Source organism: Plectrocnemia conspersa, unplaced genomic scaffold (genome assembly GCF_051122295.1).
Source record: "Plectrocnemia conspersa isolate PC_06_02 unplaced genomic scaffold, ASM5112229v1 ptg000014l, whole genome shotgun sequence".
Lineage (NCBI taxonomy): Eukaryota > Metazoa > Arthropoda > Insecta > Trichoptera > Polycentropodidae > Plectrocnemia > Plectrocnemia conspersa.
In genome coordinates this window covers 18,002,794-18,025,472 of record NW_028277178.1, presented here as the reverse complement: position 1 = coordinate 18,025,472, position 22,679 = coordinate 18,002,794, and the positions used below count along the sequence as shown (strand labels likewise).

Genomic DNA, 22,679 nt, shown 5'->3' with positions numbered 1-22,679 from the left:
TCATTGCATAACAAGTATAAAGGCTTTGTTTTAAATTACACGAAAACTAAATTTTTCTGTTATCCTTTACTTCTTTGATTCATCATCTTTTCTACTCGAGGTCATTGTAGGTTTCCGTATTCAACTAAAACGAAAGTAAGAAATCCATAATTAAACAAATAAAATAAATGAATTGACACAATTTTATAAATACTCGAAAAAAAATGTAATTAAAAAAAATGTTTTTTAATATAAAAACTATGTTGCAATTATGAACATTAATCAGAAATGACATATTATTATATTATATTGGGCAATCATATCGTGAATGTACGCGCGTCGGTATAAACGTATGCCTTGTACAGACTGAGCGTTCCAAGCTACGCGTAACTCGGAACGCGCAGTCGGTACTTGTCGCAATGCCTTGTACAGACTGTGCATTCCAAGCTACGCGTGTTCAAGCACGCGTAACTCGTGTCGCGCAGTCGATACTTGTCGTTACGTGTATATATTTGTACACGCGAGCTGGCTTGCGGCGATCGGTACACAGTTGGTTTTTGGTCGCACTTAAAAGAAATTGTGTACACGTGGTTTGGACGGGAACAATAAGTTACGATTCAGCATTAGGTGCTGGGTTGCGCGTGTCTTTTGTCCTGCTGCACCGGACGTTACTACTGTCTTCACCCCCGCACCGGTGCTGCCATCACACCACACGAGTCTCATAAAGTATTGTTGGATTCAAAAAGCCTTGATTATTGGAATATTAATCTACGCGAAGATGCATGGAAAAATATATTAATAGAAATGGGAATCCTAGTCGATGGTTTAAAAAATGCGTCTCACTGACATGGCGCGCGTATACTGGCCGGAATCATGAGAATCGCACAACTACGCGTGAATACTCGCAACAGTCCGTACAATAAAGGTACGCCTGCTTGAACACGATCCGTACAAGGCATACAAAGAAAATGCTTCCACATGACAATAGGAATGACGCCAAAATACGGCGTTATATAAAATAAAACATATCTATTTCTTTGATATTTACTTCTACATTTATACTGTAAAGACAATTATTTTGTATTGTCAGGCGAAAACTACGTGCCTGTAAAGTTTAAAATATGATCAAAATTGTGGAGGAAGCCACGCCACGCCAGATCAGCTCAACGTTGGGATTGTTTCTTAACACGAATATATAATAATTTTTCATGAAAGTTAAGATAACTTCATTAATACTAGTCTAGCATTATGGATTTTTTTGATGTGCATAAGAATATACACTAAAAGTTAACAATTTTGTTTACCTCCGCGAGCTATAAATTACCCCCCGACGGGCCACACGTCGTCACTCTTGAAATAGAGTATCGGCCCTAGAACACTTTATTGTGGGAATCTAGCTATTATTTATTCTAATTAAAAATATTCGTTATTTGTTTAATTTTGAATAAGTTGTTGAAAATGTACGATTCAAATAACAATACATATTGCTTCGGTAGTATGCTGTTTATTTTTTGAATTAAGTAAAATTAATTGTTGGTCATAAAGACCAGTTTTATTAATTATCTATTTTTTCCAATGTACTTTCTCGCTGGTTTACTATTTATCTTTTTCGATTTTCCCCCTAATATAAAAATGAAATAAATACGTCAGCCGAAACGATTGAATAACTTGAATTGTATTTTTTGTTATTAATTGGGAGGAATATTAAAAAATATATGCGTATCAAAGATAACTAGTGTTGTCAAGTTGGTAGTAAATAAATTGATATCGAACGCCGAGTTTGTTGCCGTGTCGCATGGCGCGAAACGACCGGTGTTGCCATTAGCTAAGCTGTGCGGTTCGGCGCTGCCGGCGCTCAACGGCGACGCGGCCGTCTGAGAGTTGTTCGGCTGATCGGGTGAACTCGACGAATTCGGCGAGAACTGCGACACGCTGTACCCGGCGCATCACCGACGCACGCCAAATGGAGAAGCGCATCGAACTGGAGCGCCGCGGCTGCGACCCGGCGGAGGTACGCGTCGATGTGTTCTCGTGCGCGCTGTTTCGCGACGGCGCTCCGCCCCCCCCTTCCTCACCCCCAACTTTTTTCGCCCTTTTCGCTCGACGACTTCGGAGCTGAACGGCGGAATTGCGTCTTTCCATCTAATGGGCGTCGTCAATATTCCAACTGGAATGCGTTTTACATTGCGCAAATTCTCTACTCTGTTTTCAGCGTCTGCCGCCACTTGGCTTTTCATATACTTGGAACATGTATCTGACCGATCCACCATTTTTTTATACAACTCCTCTCTTATCTTAAGGACTATATGTTTTGTGTTTCATCTTAATTTAGGACTACATGTTTTCTTTTTATCTTAATCTAGTTACAATAAAATAAAACGTAGTTAACTTCTTTTAACCTTTTGCACTCGACTTTTTTTTCAAAACCAATCAGCTACTCTCATTAAAATTTGTAACAAAATATTTTTTTATAAGTATTGATAAAATAAGTGAGAACCGTCAATAAACTAGAATTTAATACCCAATTTAAAAAAACTTTATCATGAAATAAATTAAAAGTAACATGTATGGTTTTAATATATTGTATTATATAGGTGATATAAACATAAATCCTCAGAACAGTTTCTTTCTAATTGTATTGAATGCGCTGCAGTTGCTTTGAGCGAAGACCAACGCTCATTGTTGACAAGCTACTACCTGCACTTGCGATAGATAGATTGGCTCTAATCTTAGGAAAGATATTTTATAATTAATTTTGTATTGGTTACTTGCTTTAAACACAAGTTAGTCAGCCCACAATATTCACATACCTAAACATAGTTATTATTAATTTATTATTCTTAATCTTATAACATATCTAAAAGTATGCTACTTTTCAAAGCCTTCTCCTACACGGAGTACCGGTTTCATATTACATGTTTTTCAATAATATATTGTTCCTTTTCTTTGTCCACCTTTTCTATCACAATCGCAAATAACTATCCCTATATTTTTTATGTACGTCAGGAATAATTACAGTGAGCGAGAATGAGTAAGGGTGTGTGCTACACGCGTTCTGCACGCCCACTTCTTCTCACTCACTCTCGTCACTACACGCGAGCGAGTGAAAAGGAATATATTTCACCGTACGCGCCTGAATTATTTCACCGTACGCGCCTGTTGTCCTGTTAAGGAGTATTTGCTTTTTTTCATAAATCTACTAAGTCGGTTCCCACTGCGATGGCATGGTTTTATTGCTTTTGACGTGGATTTTTAACTTCTGAAAAGTGATAATTGTTTTTTGTACTCCCCTATTGATCATAATTCGGTTTAGATATGCTTCATTCGTTTCTCTCTTATTATGGGTCGTAATATTGTTATAGTCCAAAAGAACTATGAATGTTAAATAATCAAGCATTTCCACTGCAATGCTAACGGCACGATTTTATTGCTTTTGATGTGAATTTTTGACTTCTGAGAAGCGATAATTGTTTTTGCGCCCTCATATTTATAAAATTTCGATTTGAGTATACTTTGTCCAATGCTCTTATATCAGAAGTGGTTTGAATATACTGGTGAAAATATAACTTCACTGAAAAATACAAATTTATTGTAACAATTAGAACATAAAAATAAAAATTATTTACTGTCAGTGTCCTCGCATAAAACTTCATCGTTTCCAGACTCGTGAAGATTGTAGTCTATATCAATTTTCAAAAAGCATTTGTCAATGTTTGTCATGAACTTCTTCGTGAACAAACTTCGGTTTCTCGAATGGTCTTGTTAGCTTTAACAATTGATTGACGATTTGCATTGCATACGATACGCTAGTTCAAAGCGTCCTCAAATATCGCTTCATTGTCTGCGCACAACAAAGTACTCCTTTTTATTGGAGAGGATTCAGGAAAATATATTTACAATAGGGAGTACAGAACGTATCCGTATCTGTATCCTAGTTCGTTTTTGATAGGAGTTTTAGGATACAATTCGTTGCATTTTCGAAATAGCGTATATTCAATAAAGTCGTGGGCGGTGTCAATACTCCGTCGATGCTTCGTGAGTTTCAGCTGTGTTCAAACCTTTCAGATTTTAAAAATATATCTTTAGATTATGTAAAATTTTAGAGGTTTTCATTTTTCATTTCTTGTTGAACTTGTGACCTACAATTTCACACAAACTGTTTTTTTTTAAGGAATAAATCACTCCACTCTAATTGCAACTTTTTTTTTTTTTAATATTTTATGTGTGAAATATATTCAGAAAGAACTATAAAAACGACAAAAAGTCCTACAGTGAAGTCACTATTATGGATGCAACCAAAATATTACAAGCTTTCTCGGCTAAGATACCAATGTGGAAGTAGAAATTAGAGGTCAATATTCTTGTAATCTTCCAATGTTAGAGAAAATATTAGACCAAAATGGAGTTAAAATATGTTAAGTCATTATATCTACACATACTTTGAAACATACACGATTCATTTAAAAGTTATTTCTATCATGAGATGAAAAACACAAATCTGCAATCCGTATGTTTCTTTAAGGACCAAAACTCGTGAACTCTTATAGAATTTTGATGTTAATTTATTTATTATTTCAGGTGAAGGACCTTAACTTGGATAACTGCCGAAGCACAGCAATAGTCGGATTGACGGATGCGTACGTTAACCTCGAATCATTGAGTCTCATCAACGTCGGCTTGCTATCTCTGAAAGGCTTTCCGAAGCTGCCCAACCTGAAGCGTTTGGAGCTCTCCGACAATCGCATATGCCAAGAGCTAGACCGGCTCAGTACGAGTCCTAACTTGACGCATTTGAACCTCTCGGGCAACAAGATCAAAGACATTGCCACCTTGGAGCCGCTGAAAGAGTTCAAAAAATTGAAGAACTTGGACCTATTCAACAACTTAGTGACCAATGTCGACGAGTACAGGAGCAAAGTCTTCAACTTAATATCAAACTTGAAATACTTGGACGGGTTAGTTTCGTTTGGGAAGTTATACTTATTATAACGGATGGAATTTTTAACGTTGCGTTTTTATTTTATAGTTACGATCAAGCTGAACACGAAGCAGAAGATTCCGACGCCGAAGACGAGGAGCTCAACGGTAACAACGAGAGCAGCGCCGCTGAGGAAGAAGGTATACAGTTTGATATTTGAATATACGACTAATTTTTTCCACGTAAAGAATTTGTCGAAAGTTTAAACGAGTCTTCTTGAAAGACTATTAATGCCATGACATTGAAACTTAAGCAGAGGGTTTTACGGGCCTGGACATTGATTTTTCTAATATGAACATTGGCGATCGAGAGGAACGCGACGTTACAAAATCCGCATCCCTGCCCGTGGTATTATTCACAATCTACGGGTTGCTCTTCCATTTGGGCACGATTATGTGTAAGCATATTATATTGAGAACACAATTAAAACAAGTTAATACATATGCGCTGAGCTTTTCCATTGTTATTCATTCAAGTGTCTTTATTTTATTTTTTTAAATGAAAATGTATGTCACGGCGATGGCCGTTTTCACTTGTCTTGTTTGTCGGTCGCATAACTATAGTCTATTTATTTTCAAGAGCCAGTGCGCAAGAACTTTGTTTAACGCGTAATCATAACATGCTTTTAAATTTCTGCCCTGTGATTGGTCGTTCGCCGTAAGATCAATCGTTTCATTGAGAACGACCAAGCACAAGGCAGAAATTTAAGAGCACATTTTGATTACGCGTTAAACAATGTTCTTGCGCACTGACTCTTGAAAATAAATAGACTATAGACTAAGTTTGGTAATTGTGGACGTTGAATCCTTAACCCTTTGAGCAGTATCGCCGTGCATGTACGGTGGTTGATCTTTCACTGTTTTGAGGTACTCCAGATGGTTATATATTTACATATATAACTGAATAAATAATAAATAAAAAACATTATATTTATATCATATTTTTAAAAATTTGATTTAACCCTTTGGATGCCGGGCATTTTTGGAAAAATGTTCCAGAACTGCCGGGACTTTTTATTAAATAATTAAAAAGTCAAAATGTGTATTTTAGTTTGTAAACATACGGTCGCACGTGCGACGCTGTCTGCAGCGAACTTGACCTAATTAATGATGAATATGCGATTGTGTGTTATTTTAGTTCGTATTTACGCTGTAATAAGAGTCATTATCGCATGACGTATTAAAAATTACGAGATGTGAGCGGCGGCGCTCCGACAGGAATCGATAACAATGGTATATAATATGTTATTTATTTTTAAAATGTAAATAAAACTTTTCGTAAATTAATAAAATATGATATTTTTAAATAATGGTTCAAGTAAAAATACCCTACAGACGGTTACATTTATATATATATATATATATATATATATATATATATATATATATATATATATATATATATATATATATATATATATATATTTATATACATATATATATATATATATATATACATATATATATATATATATATATATATATATTTATATATAAATATAAATATATATATATATACATATACATCTATACATATACATCTATATATATATATATATATATATATATATATATATATATATATATATATATATATATATATATATATATATATATATATATATGTATATATATATATATATATATGTATATATATATATATATATATATATATATATATATATATATATACATAAATATATATTTATATATAAGTATATATATATATACACATAAATATATATATATATATATATACATAAATATATATATATATATATATATATATATATATACATACATACATACACATATACATATATATATATATATATATATACATACATACATACACATATACATATATATATATATAAATATATATATATATAAATATATATATATATAAATATATATTTATGTATATATATATATATATATATACATATATATATGTATATATATATATATATATATATATGTATATATATATATATATATATATATATGTATATATATATACATCTATATATATATATATATATATATATATATATATATATATATATATACATAAATATATATTTATATATATATATATATATATACATAAATATATATTTATATATATATATATATATATATATATATATATATATATATATATATATAAATAAAAATAATAATGAAATTAAAAAAAAATAATGATTATAATATATTTATAACATATATTTGAAAAAATGTTATATACCCCTGAAGCAATTACCCTACAGACGGTTGAAAATGTATTGGATACTTCGATTTCGGAGCCGTCGGATCCGGCAGTTCTCGCTAGTGTAGCCAAAGCCGATATATCGGATTTCGGTAGCCAAAGGGTTAATGTAAATAAATGATTTTTATAGAAAATAATATCTATAAATTAAAGAATACAAAATAAATTAACATAACAAAAATTATTTTATATTTATTTTATAAAAAATATTGAGAGCCTCTGAATTGATATAAAAAAAATCGACAAAAGCTGAATAATATATAAAAAATATGTAGAATAAATTAACGAAATTTAATAATAGATAAAAGTGTTAAAATAAAATTAAAGCAATAAAGCATTCATAATCTGAATATAAAATAATAATAAATAAATGAAAACAAATAATTAGTGCAAAATACGTAAAATTAACTCACTCAGGTGTATACTAACAAATTAACAAATGCGTATAAATAAACTCACTACTCAAAGGGTTAAGGATGTAATAGAATTTGTTTGAAATTAGAGGTACACAACCTTTTATATGTGAAGTTAAGAGTCTCAAAAAATCATAAAATATCACATATGATGCTGGAGAATAATATTGTTGTATCTTATTAAACCAGTCAATATAAAATCAAATATTTTTTTAATTTTTATATATATTATATATATATGTAGACATATCAATCTACTGCACTATTGCCAACATAATATAAACTCTCAGGATTTAATATTCATTGCTACCAATCTTATAACATAACATTAATTTAGTACTGGTCTTAATTCCATGCACAGGGTGGCTGAGGAGTTTGGTTTATTTTTTATTTGCCTGACTTGTGTTGTACATTGTACATTTTGTGTGAGATTTACTTCTTTTAAATTAAGTGTAAGGTAGTGAAACACTTCTAATATATTAAATAGTGCTCGATGAAATAATATATTAAATTAACCTAAAAGGTAGTGAGTGATTCCCTTCTATTATCCTTCAATCTTAATTGTATGTTAAATTAAATGTACCTTATTATACCTACGTGAATCATTTAAGTCAAATGAAAACCTTAAATATATATATATATATATGTGTATTGTCTATAGTTTTTGAGCAGTGCCGACATTATTTTTCTACCTAGTCTCCACTGCGTTTGATTGATTTTCGTTAGAAAAATCCTTTTAGTTACATATTTAAACTTCCCTTCTTCATCTGTTGAAAAATACTTGAATGTGAAGAATCTCAACTATTGCAATCCGCGTGATAAAAGGTGATGCGGTCGAGGCGAGTCTGTCACAGAACACACACTGTTCGGAAACTTCCTACTACATTCATTACTTGTGTGTCACTCAATAAAAATTCATTCGCAGATAAATTTCATTCCTTCATTGTTAAAAACAATAATGTTTTCATTTGACTCGCCCTTGTGTTATTGCATTTTTGATATATTGAATTATATTGCCTGTGCTTTATTTAATTGTTTATGTAAATAATGATCAATATTATATATCTGATAAACATGGAATATTGATGTAGGAAGTTTATTATAATTATTACTTAAAATTATGTTTTATTAATTCAAAAAAATATTTTATAGATTCCGAAGAAGAAGAGGGTGAAATGTCTCTCAGGTCATTATATAATGATAAGTTAGAAGCTGAGGGCTCTGGAAGCGATTACGAGGAGGAAGAGGAAGAAGGCGAAGACGAAGAATGTGAAGCCGAGGATGAAGATTGGAAGGAGGCCGAAAATAACACTGGTATGTGTATAAGAATTTAAAAATTGTATACTATTTTTTTTAAATGAAATTTAGAAAGAACCGATTTCTTCTTCTAAGGTAATATATGTAACATTGACAAGCTTCGTGATATGATCTTGTCATTTGATATAAGATTTTGTATGTTATATTATAGTTTTTTTTAGTAAGTGTAGATATGTTGATATTAATCACTATTCTCTTTGCAGAAGAAAGCACCAGGGGTAAAAAACGGAAGCACGAAGAGAGTGAACCGACCGAATGAACTTATTCCCAATTTATGCCTAGTGAGAAAACGTCGTTCCAATCCTCTTATAATATAATGTGTCAAGTTGTAAATAAACTGTTTCAACATGCGGACACTGTAAAATAACACAATGACCAATGAGAGCAGAGTTTTCGCCGAACTCTGATTATATACATTTATATGATACACGTATATATATATATACACCGACACATACTTTCTTTCGTTTTAATGTTGACCTCTGGGTATTGTTTTTATATTTGTATAACTTAAAGTGCCAGCTATTTTTTTATTTGTTAAAAACTAATTTCGGAATTGTCGTTAAGTTTAAGCAAATGTGATTGTAATTGCCTTTTTTGTAATTATATACATATATATTATAAATAAAAAATGGATTTATTATACTTATGCAATGCACTGGTACACGACTCGATCATTCGACGCTTTTTTAAGGCACAATACAAACTCAAAAACGTGTGCTATGTGTATTGAAGTTTATGGAATAAATTACATTTTTTATATATAACTTATTGTTTTAATTTATATTTACTTTATATATGCATTTACTTAAAAGAATATTTAAGTCTATTTAACTCATATGGTGTTATCAGTGCATTATTAATTTTACGGTTGTTTATTTTCTGATGAGTATCTTAGTGCACGCACAAACATGAATAGATATTTTTTAAATTATATTTTATGGAGCAAATGATGTAAGTATTTTTTGCATTATCATTTCTATATGCACTTGTGAATAAAATATATCTATATAAACGAAATATCATCTTTTTATATATATACAATAAATGTTTGGGAACAGTCTAATCCGAATTTTACACGTTTTACAGTATCAAAGTCAATTATAAATTATTGTTAAATGTTAATAAATATAAGATATATAAAACACTCGGAAAGTAAGTATCACTGAGTCGTGTTATTATGAAAGTTATATATCGCAAGGTGTAAATCGATTCACTTTGTGCGTGCCTTAGATACATTGATTATTTAAAGAATCTTTATGTGAAGTTATACTAAAATGCTATAAAAAATAGACAAACACAATCTGTCTATTGTGTATGGATTTTCTTTAGTGTCGTTAATATTGATGTTATGGTTTTAATTTTCTTTCGAAATTTGTAAAAAATTCAAAGAAAAATATATTTTGAACTTTTTATCTTTGACTTGATAAAAATACAAGTTTCTAAAGAAAATCTGTAACGTCCGTAAGTTCCTTATGGGGTAATACAGATGGATCAGTGATAGTAAATAAATTATTATTATATTAATACACATTGTACAGAGATCGATTGCCGTTTGTAAAAATACACGTTCAAACGATCGATGTAAACTGTATTTGCAAATGTACTATTTTCGTATGTATAATTTAAGATTATATCGAAATTAGTTATTTTATTATAAATACAGTAAGACATTAGATTATTATTGATATTTTTCATAATTGGCTAGAGAAGGTTCAAATGTTAATTATATATAATAATAATTAAACAGAGTAGACTAAAAGATACATTTTTAAGGACGAAGAATCAAAACGCCATTAAATTCCTTATGCATATATTAGATTTAATCTAAATTGACAAATATATATATATACATCTTTTGGTCCGCCTGTATTGAAAACTGATATCAAACGGTAAATAAGAGTTAAGTATTTAGATTTTTATCGTTAGAGTGCATAGTCGTAGTTAAACGCAGAGTGAGTGCATTTGATCACGTGACTTAAGTTATATTTGATGAAATTAGAAGCTCGCCTGTAGTCAAGTGGCCTTTGTATATAAATTAAAATAAAGTCTCATACAGTCACGTGATAATGCACCCTCTCAGCTCAGACGCCTGCCTGAAGATTTATTCATTTTGATGTTTATTTTCTAGAGTAACATTTTATATATATAAAGATGGTTTTTATAGTTAAAAAGGACGATATCTGCATTTCATTTGAACTTGACAGTGTTGTTGAAACTTTTTTATTATATATTTAACATTGTGTCTAGATTTTTTGGTGTGTGGTTGACGGAGCGTGGAAATGCAGTGAAAACCATGACTGTCATTTGATTGTTTTGTTGTAATCATTCTTATGTATATCTTGATTCTTGTTAAGTGCACAATATTAAAGAATAAAATAAGTATAAATAAATAGACACTTTTATTCATATAAAACACATTTACAAAATAAATCACAATAAATCGATATTGAAAGTTCATATTTTTTCATACATTAAATTTAATTAAATGATACCCTGAATAGTCTTGGATGTAGAGCCAAAAATAAGGTTACAGAAAGACAATTCTATCCCGGTTCTGTATATCATCTCTACCTTGTACCATTTGCTTCAAATTGATATTTATTGATTAAAGCAATAAACGATTTTATTTACTACGCTTAAAAATATCAAAAAACATGCACAAATATATGGACACCAGGGGTGGGCAGTGAGATACTTTCCCTCTCGATCGCTTGCGTGTTAAGTGACGAGAGTGAATGACAGATAAGGGCATGCGGAATGCATGCTCTTGCCTCTCACTCTCTCTCGTCACTTAACACGCGAGCGATCAAGAGGGAAAGTATCGCACTGCCCGCAGCTGATGGACGCATACAAACAACAAAATTCATTTTTCTGCTGTAACAGACATTATAATTCAGGACAGAAAAAAGAGTAATTTGATGAAGATACCAATGAATGATAAAACAAAATGTTAATTATTCATTCTTCATTTTCTTCTACAAATTGTTCTAATAAAACATTATCCATTGGTATTATGAGATTTTCGACGCCATCTACTGTTCGCTTATTCTTAACGAGCTTATGATCAATGAACTCAGTTAGTTGCGCTCGTAACGCGAGATCGGAGCTGACTAAGAAACTTTCTCTAGCCGACCAGTACAATTCTTTAAAAGAAATGCCTTGATAATGAGCCACTTTTTTGTTTTTCAACTGATTCTTCACTATGATCATGAATATTCCTTTAGCGTTTTTCGTTAACGAGTTGAAAACGTTCTTCAAAGACGAGAAGGCCAAAGCTCCAGATTTGTGCACGAGCAGTGACGTTTCATAAGATGTTTCTTGAGTGTACGGTAAGAAATTCGTCACATCCCACCAGGAGAAATTGTAATCCTTTAATTTCATATGATCCCAACCTAGAAGAAAAATATATTAAATATATATAAATATATAACAATCCAAATAGTAATGACTTACATAGAGGCGAATTTATATGATCCACCGATGCTAGCAAATGAAAGTTTTCAATCCTGGCTATCTTCGATAAGACGTATTGAAATTTACTGTTCTTCAACATAGGTCCGTCTAAATTATGAATTATTATGAACAGATGCGTGTTAGGAAAAGTTGCCATTTCATTCTCAATCAAACTTACAGCATCGTAAATATTAGATGGTACAGAAGGCATTTCGAGCATATCGGATATAATCGAATCTAATACGTCTTTTAGGGTTAAACTAGGAAAAAATCCATTGATAACGACACACGGATAAGTAGATAATTTAGATTTTTGAAACTCTTGAATCAACTTGATTTTGGAGCCGACTCCGTGTAAGAGTACGCTGAATCCTTCGCTCAAAATAAAACACCATTTGTCAAACAACTGTTTGTAATCTTCCATGAGCTCTTTGACAGAGTTTTTGTGCTCTTTAGATATTATATAGCCCTTTAATATATCCTGCAGTTTGTCTTCGGTCAAACGAGGATTTTTCAAGCGGTCTAAAGTGCGATTAGATGTCACCACTTTTTTATTATGGTGCATCGTAAAGTAATCATCGGGTTTCACTATAAAATTATTGTCTTTTCCTCCTCTGTGTTTATAATTAGACTTTGGTAGTGGTTTAGATTGGCTTTGTGATTTTTTTGCAGAAGCTTTTGTGGATTCTTCTTCTTCAGATGCTTCGCTTGAAGATTTATCCTATTAAAAAAAATGTAATTAGATTTTTTAAGATGGTAAAATTATATTAAAATACTTACAGACGCATTATCACTCTCTTCGCTTTCATCTGGTTGATAATCGCTGCTGCTACTTGCCGAAAAATCTGAGCCTTCACTATCAGATTGAGCCAAATTTTCTAATTCTATAAAATAAAAATATTATATTGTGTATTAATACGTTTTAAAACAATTAATCAACTATAAATATAAATATACAGTAGACCCCCTAATAACACGGTAAATTGAGGACGTGCTATTTGGGTGCCAATTACTTTATGTGTGAGCGAGCCAAAGGGAGGATATCTCACCACACGCACCTGATTCCTATATACGTATTGCAAAAAATGTACGAGTATTTTCTAGTCCCCCAACTAAACGCACCCAAACAGCACGTTCCCAATATATCGTGTTATTGGGGAGTCTACTGTATATATATGATGTCTATAACCAATATCAGCAATGCATATTAATAACACCTTGAATTCAGTTGTATTATTAGTTTTTACATAAGGTTTCACTTTTAAGATTGTCGATTTTGTTTTTCATTACCTCTTTATAATTGATTACGATGAAGAAAAATCGAGTTAACATATTTTTACATAAAAAATGTGGAATTCATAATATTGTCGGCAGAATACATATAACGTCCTAAAGCGGAGTCTCAACAGCTTTGATCGGCGGGCCGCATTAACAATTTTTCGATGGTCGACAGGTCACAATCTGATATATATAAGTTTGACGGGCACTCAATAATACATTATTTTGCGCACATTTGGTGGCGTGACTAAGAAAATATAAATTTAAAACAATAATAAATATGATTAAATGTTAAAAAAAATTATGACTGACATAGTTGGCATCCTGAGTTATTAATTCCCTGAAAAGGGTTTTTGAGTATCGTGTGGCGCATTTAATAGCACACTGGAAAGCCATTTACTGATGGAGGAATAATCAAGCAATACATGATCGAAGCAGTAGAAGAAATATGTCCAGATAAATCTACTTTATGCAATCAAAAAGGTTTGTCTGTGGCAGGAAGAATAGAAGATATTGGCGAAAACATATCATCTCAGGTGACTGAAGCTATTTAACAGTTGGAATGGTTCTCCTTGGCGTTGGTCGAATTTATAGATATTTCCGATACTTCTCAAATGTTGTTATTTATTAGAGTTGATTAAAATTATCAAATTTATGAGGATTTTCTTGATGTTTATAGCATGCGCGGAACATCTAAAGGAGAGGATATTTTTATATGTGTAGAAAGTATTCAGCAGAACAATTTGTAATGGGATAAACTGAAATGTGTCACAACTAATGTCGGTAGAAACATGTGCGGCCTAGTTGGTCATTTAATTAAGGTCGTACAAAACTACAATTGTCCAAAACCACTCATTTTATATTGTATCATTTAACAACAAACTTTATGTGGAAAATATCTGTATGTCAGTAGTCTTGAAGCCTGTCGTATCGATTGTTAATTTTATTCAGTCACATATACTGAACCACCATCAATTCAAATATAACATTATTTTTATTTTAAGAAACTTTTATTTTTGAAAATCTGTTCACCATAAACCTATTTTTAATGACACCCATCAACTCTACGGGTTTATACTTAGTGTTAAATCACTTTTGATAATCGGCACCAGTAAATTTACACCTAGCCCCAAAACTATTATCAGTGGAAGAGAACAGATTAACTATTCCTATTAAATGCGATTTTTATTCGGCATATGTATATTTTTGTTTTTATATTTTTAAATAAGTGAATATATTTTTCCATAAATATAACAGTTTTTTGTTAGTGGTACGTGATCACTTCTTTTTTTAAGATTGTGTCAGTGTTTTAATAGTGGATTTAAACTGAGTGAAGTGTAGAAAAAGATAAAAAGGCCTCGGGTCGTATTCAAGGTAAATCCAGCGGTGAGCCGTATGTTGGAGAACCTTGCACTAAAGCCAGACCTGCCAATTGTATTTTTTTACAAAATTTAAATGAAAGCATGAGAATAGCACTCACTCAAAATAGTGCATTTGCAAACATTACAAAATAAATTTGATAAATGATTTTCGAAGCACAGATGCAATATAAAAGTAGCTCACTGACAAAATTGCATACAAAACAGCGATCCGAAAATTGCAGCATAAGAAATACTGTTAGAATTAACACATTGCATATCGGGCATTATTCTTAAAAATGCAGCCATGCGACGGGGCCAATTTGCGAAATTTAGAACCAAATCTCAATTTTTTTAAACCACCATAACCTTTTAATTTGTTAACGTTTACATGTCAAATTTAGAATTCAGTTTCATAATGATTGTTCCCATATTCACAATGGTAAAATCAGTGAATGTTAAACTGTGGATCGCGTACCAATAAAAATTTGTTCATTGATTCACCAAATACACATTTTTTAAAAATAAAAACGGTACAGATTATGATAAAATAATGATGTAATACTTTTACTCATTTTTAAAACAACAAAAATGAAACTCTGAGATCTCTACAATAATTTCTTTACTTTTAACACTTTACGATTTACTCGGCGATATTCGCACGACCTCTCAACTTTGATAGCAAAAAATGTCAATACATCGTTACATGTTTTGATCCCAGTTTTAGTATTATTTAAAGTAATAGTTTGAAAAAAATGGCAATCTTAGAATTAAAATTCTGTATTTTAGAAAAACAATGACTCCACACCACACAAATATAAAATTTCATTAGTATTACAATATATTGCATTAAATGACATGCATTTTTCTGGCCATATTCAAGGAGAGAAGCAAAAGCTCCTGCATCTGCTCCCGCTCCCCTAAATGACGACAGTTTGGAATTCACGACAAAAGCAAGAAAGTCGTGCCGCTGACGTGCCAACATGCATATTAAGACTTTTTATAACAATATTACGACTTACAATAAGTGAGAATCGAATGAAGCCTATCTTAACAGAATTTTGACCAATAGGAGAGCGCAAAAAACAATTATCCCTTCTCAGAAGTCAAAATTCACGTCAAAAGCAATAAAATTGTGCTGTTGTCGTCGCTGTTATAACGTCAGTGTTATTTAATTAAATACATTTTTATTTAATTGGTGTGCGATTCAGTTTTATGGTAACTGATTTCACTTATACGAATATATAATATGTGGAATATATTAACATAAAAAAATCTCCTTGTGTATTTAAGCATTGCCTAAGAACGAAATTTTTTTACCCGAGTTTTGAGCCTTTAGAATTTTGGATATCGACTTTTTTACATATTTTAATTAAGATAATATTAGTAAGATCCTTGTCTAAAGCGCTTAATAAATACGTTACGGTAAATACGCAATTTAACGTGTTTTTGTTATACGAAGTTGAAATGTCTAAATGCACAAATTTGTGCACACGATATTCAATGTGTTAATACAGAAAGTCAGCTATTTTACGCAGTCAATAAAACGTTTATTAGATATTTATAAATGGAATTTAGTGCAAATTCTATTTAAGCCAAGTAGAAGAAACGAAGAAAAGTTTAATTTTCTCCACTTAACCGGGGGGAGATATTGTGTGTAAGAATCAATATTCTGCTTAAGAGGATTAAGATTTTAGCAGCCGAAGTTGGGTAGCTACTAGAGCTTTAGCAGCTTCTGAAACTTGAGCCAAGGAAGTCTCCAAAAGATGACCACAAAACAAAGAGGTTAGTCACTAATTTACATTTATAATTAATTAACGTTAATTCAACGTTACTAACTAATTTGGGCATTAAAACATTATGCTCGATTGCGTTTCTTAAAAGCAGACTAGTTAGTATCAAATATAATTTTATTTCAATGTTTTTTTTGGCGTTTTACCCAAGAAAGTAAATGTAGCATGTCTGATATTGTTAATAGACGTCGCCTATAAAATATAGTGATTACCTTTTTTCATTTTATTTCTAATACTATGCGGAGTTTTACTACTATTCATCACAAATTTAACATTTTTGGGAGTGCCGACGATTGAAACTCTTCCTTTCTTAGGTGTATTTGATCCGCTTTTCAAAGCCGATTTCGGCGTCCTCGGACTATTCAACAATTTATTGATAGGTGTTTTCGGACTTTCCATCAATGCTTCTGTGGCTATTTTCAACAAATTATGCTTTCTGTGCTGAAAGCCGAACATTTTCTTCCCTTCCACATCGTCTTCTGTGAAAAGAGCTACAAAATCATATGTTATTATCAATCAGTCAAAAACTTTAATGCAAATATGTTCTTACAAGTAGGTTTTTCTGGCATCTCCGGTAGCAATTCTGCATCGGAATCGTCGGACGAATCGACGTTTAATTGTTGAAGCTTGTTTGAAGTTTGTTTTACATCTTCGACTGTTGCGGTTTTGCGACGAACTCTTATACCACGTCTGGGAGTAACTTGTTCTATATCCTTGCGCGTCCTTTTTTTCGGAGTTGTGACTTTATTTGAGTCTTCTAATAGCTGTGGTTTGGTGTCGATTGGCGAAACGTCCGACGAGTCTGATTGTGAGGATTCAGACATGCGAAAGCTTTTATCTTTCGGTACTTTGCTCTTCCTTCTGCCCCGTCCGGACTTTCCGGGGGTCGACGGCGTCGGGACGACTTCATCTTTAATATCCTCGAGCAAGGAATCGTGTTCTTTGTAACAAATACTTGCTCTGGAACGACGAGATCGATGAGCGCTCATGTCAACTTACCGCGCGAAACTTTAACTTTGGCCTTAACACATTGAATTGCGGCCAATAAAAAATAATGAACTGACGTTTATAATTAAAAAAAAAGATTACATAAAATATTTTTTATTATTTGTATAGGAATTAAAGTTAAATTTGCTACTTGTTAAGATTATCGGCGTCACGTTCAGAAACCAGTGGTTATGAACATCTCTGTATTTGGCCCTAATGGCTACGGAAGCGCCCAATAACGTTTCACTACATAAATACGTTATATCATTTTAAACTGTCCAGGGCCAGCCCGAGGGGCAGGCAGTACAGGCGATCACCTGGGGCGCTAGATCTTGCGGGGCGCCGTGATATAAAATAAAGGCGCAATATTTACTTAAAATTATCAAACAATATTGTTAAAGTATATAATCTGATATTATTTGCCGCGCTGATGCGCAAAGCGATTCGCTGTAAAGCAATAAAAATATGTATATATTATTTCTATTTGATGCGAATTCAAGAGGGTGTAAGCCGCGAAGTCGGGCTGTTGAAAGGTTAACAGTATGGAGAGGAGAACACCGACGGTGATTAAACGACTAAACTTCATATATACTGGGCATTGATTGGCTAGGTACACTGTTCCATATTTTTTAACTTTATATAAATCGAGCATCATCAACCGTTCGCCGGTTAAGTTAGGTTCGCAATCCCATTTTTTAAACTTCACCGGTTACAATCATATTTTTCTTCCAACTTCCTTCCTGGAGTCTTCCAACTCTGATGAAGGTGGAGACACTCTTCTTGGAAGAGGTTGTAGAGCTCACAATTGTTTCGTATACGTCACTCGCTGCTCTCGCATATAGCGTCATATATCCTGCGGAGCGCTTTCCTCTCGAATATGTCAAGCACCCTTTCGTCAGTCCTGGTAAGTGTCCAGCTCTCTAAGCCGTATGTCAGAACTGGGCTGATCAGCGTTTTGTAGAGTAATATTTTTGTATGACGAGATAGTGTCCGTGATTTCATTTGTTTTATTAGACTGAAATAGTATTTATTTGCTGACATCATTTGTTGCTGTTAACAGGGTTCCGGTGTTATATGAAGTTACTGACACACTCAAAAGTTTACTCGTTCACTTCGAGATTTTCAGGATACTGACTTTTTAAACTAGGCATAACCAGCACATATTTTGTTTTTGTTTTATTGATCTTCAACCCCATTTTCCTGGCTCATGATTCAATGGCGTTCAAGTCTTTTATTAGTGCCTGTTTTGATCTAGCCACTATATCTATGTCATCAGCACAGGCGAATATTTGTATCGATTTATTATACACATTGCCGGTCATATCTAGTTTGGCATCTCGGATTACTTTTTCTAGGGCAATGTTGAACAGAATGCACGCTAGAGCATCGCCCTGTTGTAGGCTGTTTAGTGTTCGCAAAGGTTTTGATAGATTATTTTGTACTCTCACTTGGCATTTGACATTTCTCATTGTGAGTTTCACCAAGGAGATTAGTTTTTTTGGTACATCATACTGTGTATTCTTTAGATTATTTCATGCGTAAAAAATCGCGACGAAAAAAACTACAAATTCTTAAATACTCACAATCGCAAAAAATACTATTTTGGCAAATGTAATATTAAATTACTTTAAATTTAATTCTATTTTTGAGCTGATGTAATAAGTTATTGAAGTATAAATGGGGAGGGGGGGGGGGCTAATTTAGTTTTTGTCTGGAGCGCCAAATAACCTAGGGCCGGCCCTAATTGTAGCTTTACATTTCTCCTGTAATAGGTGATTTCATTGTTGGCCTATTCTTTGGAAATCTTTGGGATTTTCTGATAATTTTATAAAAAAAATGAAGCCCGTTATAAAGCTTTTTTGCAATGGCGAATACAATTTTAGCAACGGGTGGCAATTAAGACACAGATTGAGCAGCTGCAGTAGTATTTCTTATTAAAAATGAATGTAATTACATGTTAGAATATACGAGTGTGAGTGGACGGTTGTATTTTTTTTAATATAAATTCTGAGCCATGTAATATAAATACTGACCATAATCGTATTAGAATTCTGATCCGAAAAATCGTAGTATATTTTAAATACTGTTAAAACAACATAAAACACTTAAAAATTTATGCTATCGATATAATGGGTGTAGCATCCATTAAAAAAGTACTTTGTATATATTTATCTTAGCCAGAAATAATAAAAAAATATTTTGGGTAATTATTATTTGCTTATTTATAGTACTCATTAACGCGAATAGATGTCACTATATTTATTTTATACATTGTACTACATTCCTCAAAATTTTGTGGTTGAACTAAATTTAGTTAAAAAATGTAACTATTAAAAAAATATTACGAATACTTAAAAATGCGTTTGAAGATATGCGCGTGTTGTTACAATCATGCGTAAATTTACTATAAACTTTTTTAGTACAATTTTCTGTCGATTAACTCGACGAAATTCGATTTGAAATAATTAACGGTGGATTGTAATAAAAAGTTAACACGTGTATATTTGGTATTCCGGTACTAACGGCTCGAGTTTGCGAAGCGACATTCCCATCTTCACTCTTCGAAAGCAAACATTCCATCATCGACATTAAATACAATTATTTATTATTTTCATAGATATCATTATTATTAATTAAAAAAATAAATAGCATTATTTTGTATGAACATATATAATTTAAAAGCATTTGAAGCAAATGTTTTAATAAAATTAATTAATAACTTATTAATGATCATTATGTATATGAATTAAATTATTTTGAATATTATATTTTATAGTAATGTAAATTTTATTAACTGAAATATACTTTAAACTTAACATACGCAATTGATGAGAGTTAGACGACGGAGTTTTGCCTTCAAACAACGGTCTTATAGGTCGATAACCTCATACCCCGATCATTGATTCACCTCATAGGTATATTCGTATCAAGATAAAATGTACCACACACCTGTAATCAATGATTGATCTGTGGTGATACAATTACATCCCTTAAATATTCTATTTTCATTTCAAATTTCGTAATAATTTGTGTTTATTGTAATGTCATAAATACAAATTAATTATGGAAATGTTCAATTTCACCTGTAAAGGTATCATGTATGAGAAAGTTACAGTACCTTATCTGTTGATTCATATAATGTGTTTATAGAAAACAAATTATAGTAAGCAACGGAAGTGATTGTGTGCATTTAGGGGTGTTTTTCCAAAAGAGAAAGCACGCTCGCATACCTGATCAGGTGATTAACAGGACCTGCTGGAATTCGACTAAAATGGGGACAACTCATTGGAACTTGGTCACCGGTCGCTTTCTACACTAACTTTTGGTAACCGACATCATTGGTGCGATTGCGAAATTCGATCAGCGTTCGATTTAGCTTTGTTTGTTTCATATATTATTATAATTCATAATACTTTTGGCGAGTATTTAATGTTTACATTCACCGTTGTGTTATAAAATACGTCGCAGAGATATACATCATGATAAACATAATGTGGGCATGTTTATCATTAACTTTTAAAGCCTCATTTACTGCACAGAAACAATATAAACAACGGTTTTCGAGTTCATTCGTGAAATATAGTAAAATTTAACGAAGTTAAATTGTACAATTTTATGGTTAGTAATTGAGGTAAATTAAAATAATCCGAGTTTATCGAGAATATCTTAGACCATTATACATAAACATTTTTATATACATTAAATAATTATTAAAATTATCATTGCTTCCAATTGAAAAAAAAAATTATTGAGTCAATCAAATGAAGTTCGATACAATAACATTGTTATATTGTCCTGTTGATTACCAGAAATGTTAAATTTTGCTTGAATAAGCCACATAAAAGCACAACAGTCACTTAAAATAGTCGCCGCACTTTCAACATGTACCATAGTGGAGCAGCGCTCTGTCATTTGTTTTTTTTAAGTAATGAATTCAAAAGTGTAAAACCCGTTGTAATGTGATACATGTTTGTCATTTCAGTAAATGTCTTAGGGAACTAGAATATTATGACTCTTCTCAACAGGCACATCAGTCAATTACAGAAAAGTCGGAAAGTAGCAGTGCACGAAATAGGTAATAATGTCTCACTTCTAGAGATTTTATTTATTTATGTAAAGTTTTCAAAATAAACTGCACCAGCTCATAATAGTTGTTGTTAAACACGTCTTTGTGTTTAGCGTATTAAGGAGCTGGATGATACTAGCCAGGGGAGAATTAGCTAGGATTGTGTTCGTCATGAATAATGAACGCGATAGTGATTCATGTTGAGATTCGATCTCACGTAGATCTTACAGAGCTTCGAGGTATTGTCAACGCCACTCCTAAGCAACTTCATGAAATGCTTCATAGCATATATGCTATATTGAGAAGTAAGTTATAAGGAGTAAAACTAACAACCAACAAAAAGTAATTCAAATTAAATTTCTTTTGTTAAATATTTCTCTCGCAATATTATGTAAATCTTCTTTAGATACAAGTTTAAAAAATGTATCTTCTTCTGGTTTAATGAGTACACTAGGGTTTTGAAGAAACCTATGTACATAATGATATAATATTCTTGTTTCTTCTTTTTTTAATTTCATGAAGTAGCTCCAAACTTATTTGATTGTTGAGCAAAAAATAATTTCAGTTCTCCTTCAATTAATTCTACACTATACATTCAGATCAAGTAACGCCATTTTTCTCTAAAAAATTGCCCAATTATTATCTCTATCGTATTCCACCTGATTTTGCAATCCAAAATCAGTGAAAGTTTTATTTTTTAATATTTTTTACAATTTTTTGTCGTATGAATTTTTTAACTTAAGATTTTTTAAATACTTCAAAATTTTCCTGATACATTTGATT

General features: G+C 31.8%; 2 protein-coding genes across 4 annotated transcripts; one reads left to right on the top strand and one right to left on the bottom strand.

Moving 5' to 3' along the window:
- The first annotated feature begins 1,730 nt into the window (after positions 1 to 1,730).
- Positions 1,731 to 11,351, top strand: Mapmodulin (acidic leucine-rich nuclear phosphoprotein 32 mapmodulin). 2 transcript variants are annotated; one of them, XM_088203899.1, is made up of 6 exons: positions 1,783 to 1,990; positions 4,558 to 4,934; positions 5,006 to 5,097; positions 5,214 to 5,354; positions 8,794 to 8,955; positions 9,162 to 9,722. In XM_088203899.1, exons 1-6 carry the CDS (start codon positions 1,943 to 1,945, stop codon positions 9,215 to 9,217), a joined length of 876 nt encoding a protein of 291 aa, XP_088060025.1. In that variant the 5' UTR covers positions 1,783 to 1,942; the 3' UTR covers positions 9,218 to 9,722. The 2 variants fall into 2 exon arrangements, with proteins under 2 accessions (XP_088060026.1, XP_088060025.1); XM_088203900.1 differs by lacking the exon at positions 5,214 to 5,354 and having other exon boundaries at positions 1,731 to 1,990; positions 9,162 to 11,351.
- On the bottom strand, positions 11,344 to 17,904 carry Orc2 (origin recognition complex subunit 2). Of its 2 annotated transcripts, XR_015812263.1 has the most exons (6): positions 17,394 to 17,904; positions 17,056 to 17,334; positions 13,195 to 13,298; positions 12,593 to 13,135; positions 12,415 to 12,522; positions 11,344 to 12,353 (listed from the first exon to the last, which is right to left on the bottom strand). XR_015812263.1 is itself a non-coding variant. In XM_088203898.1 (5 exons), exons 1-5 carry the CDS (start codon positions 17,830 to 17,832, stop codon positions 11,920 to 11,922), a joined length of 1,977 nt encoding a protein of 658 aa, XP_088060024.1. In that variant the 5' UTR covers positions 17,833 to 17,904; the 3' UTR covers positions 11,344 to 11,919. The 2 variants fall into 2 exon arrangements, 1 of the variants encoding a protein (XP_088060024.1); XM_088203898.1 differs by having other exon boundaries at positions 12,415 to 13,135.
- Between the last annotated feature and the right edge of the window lie 4,775 nt (positions 17,905 to 22,679).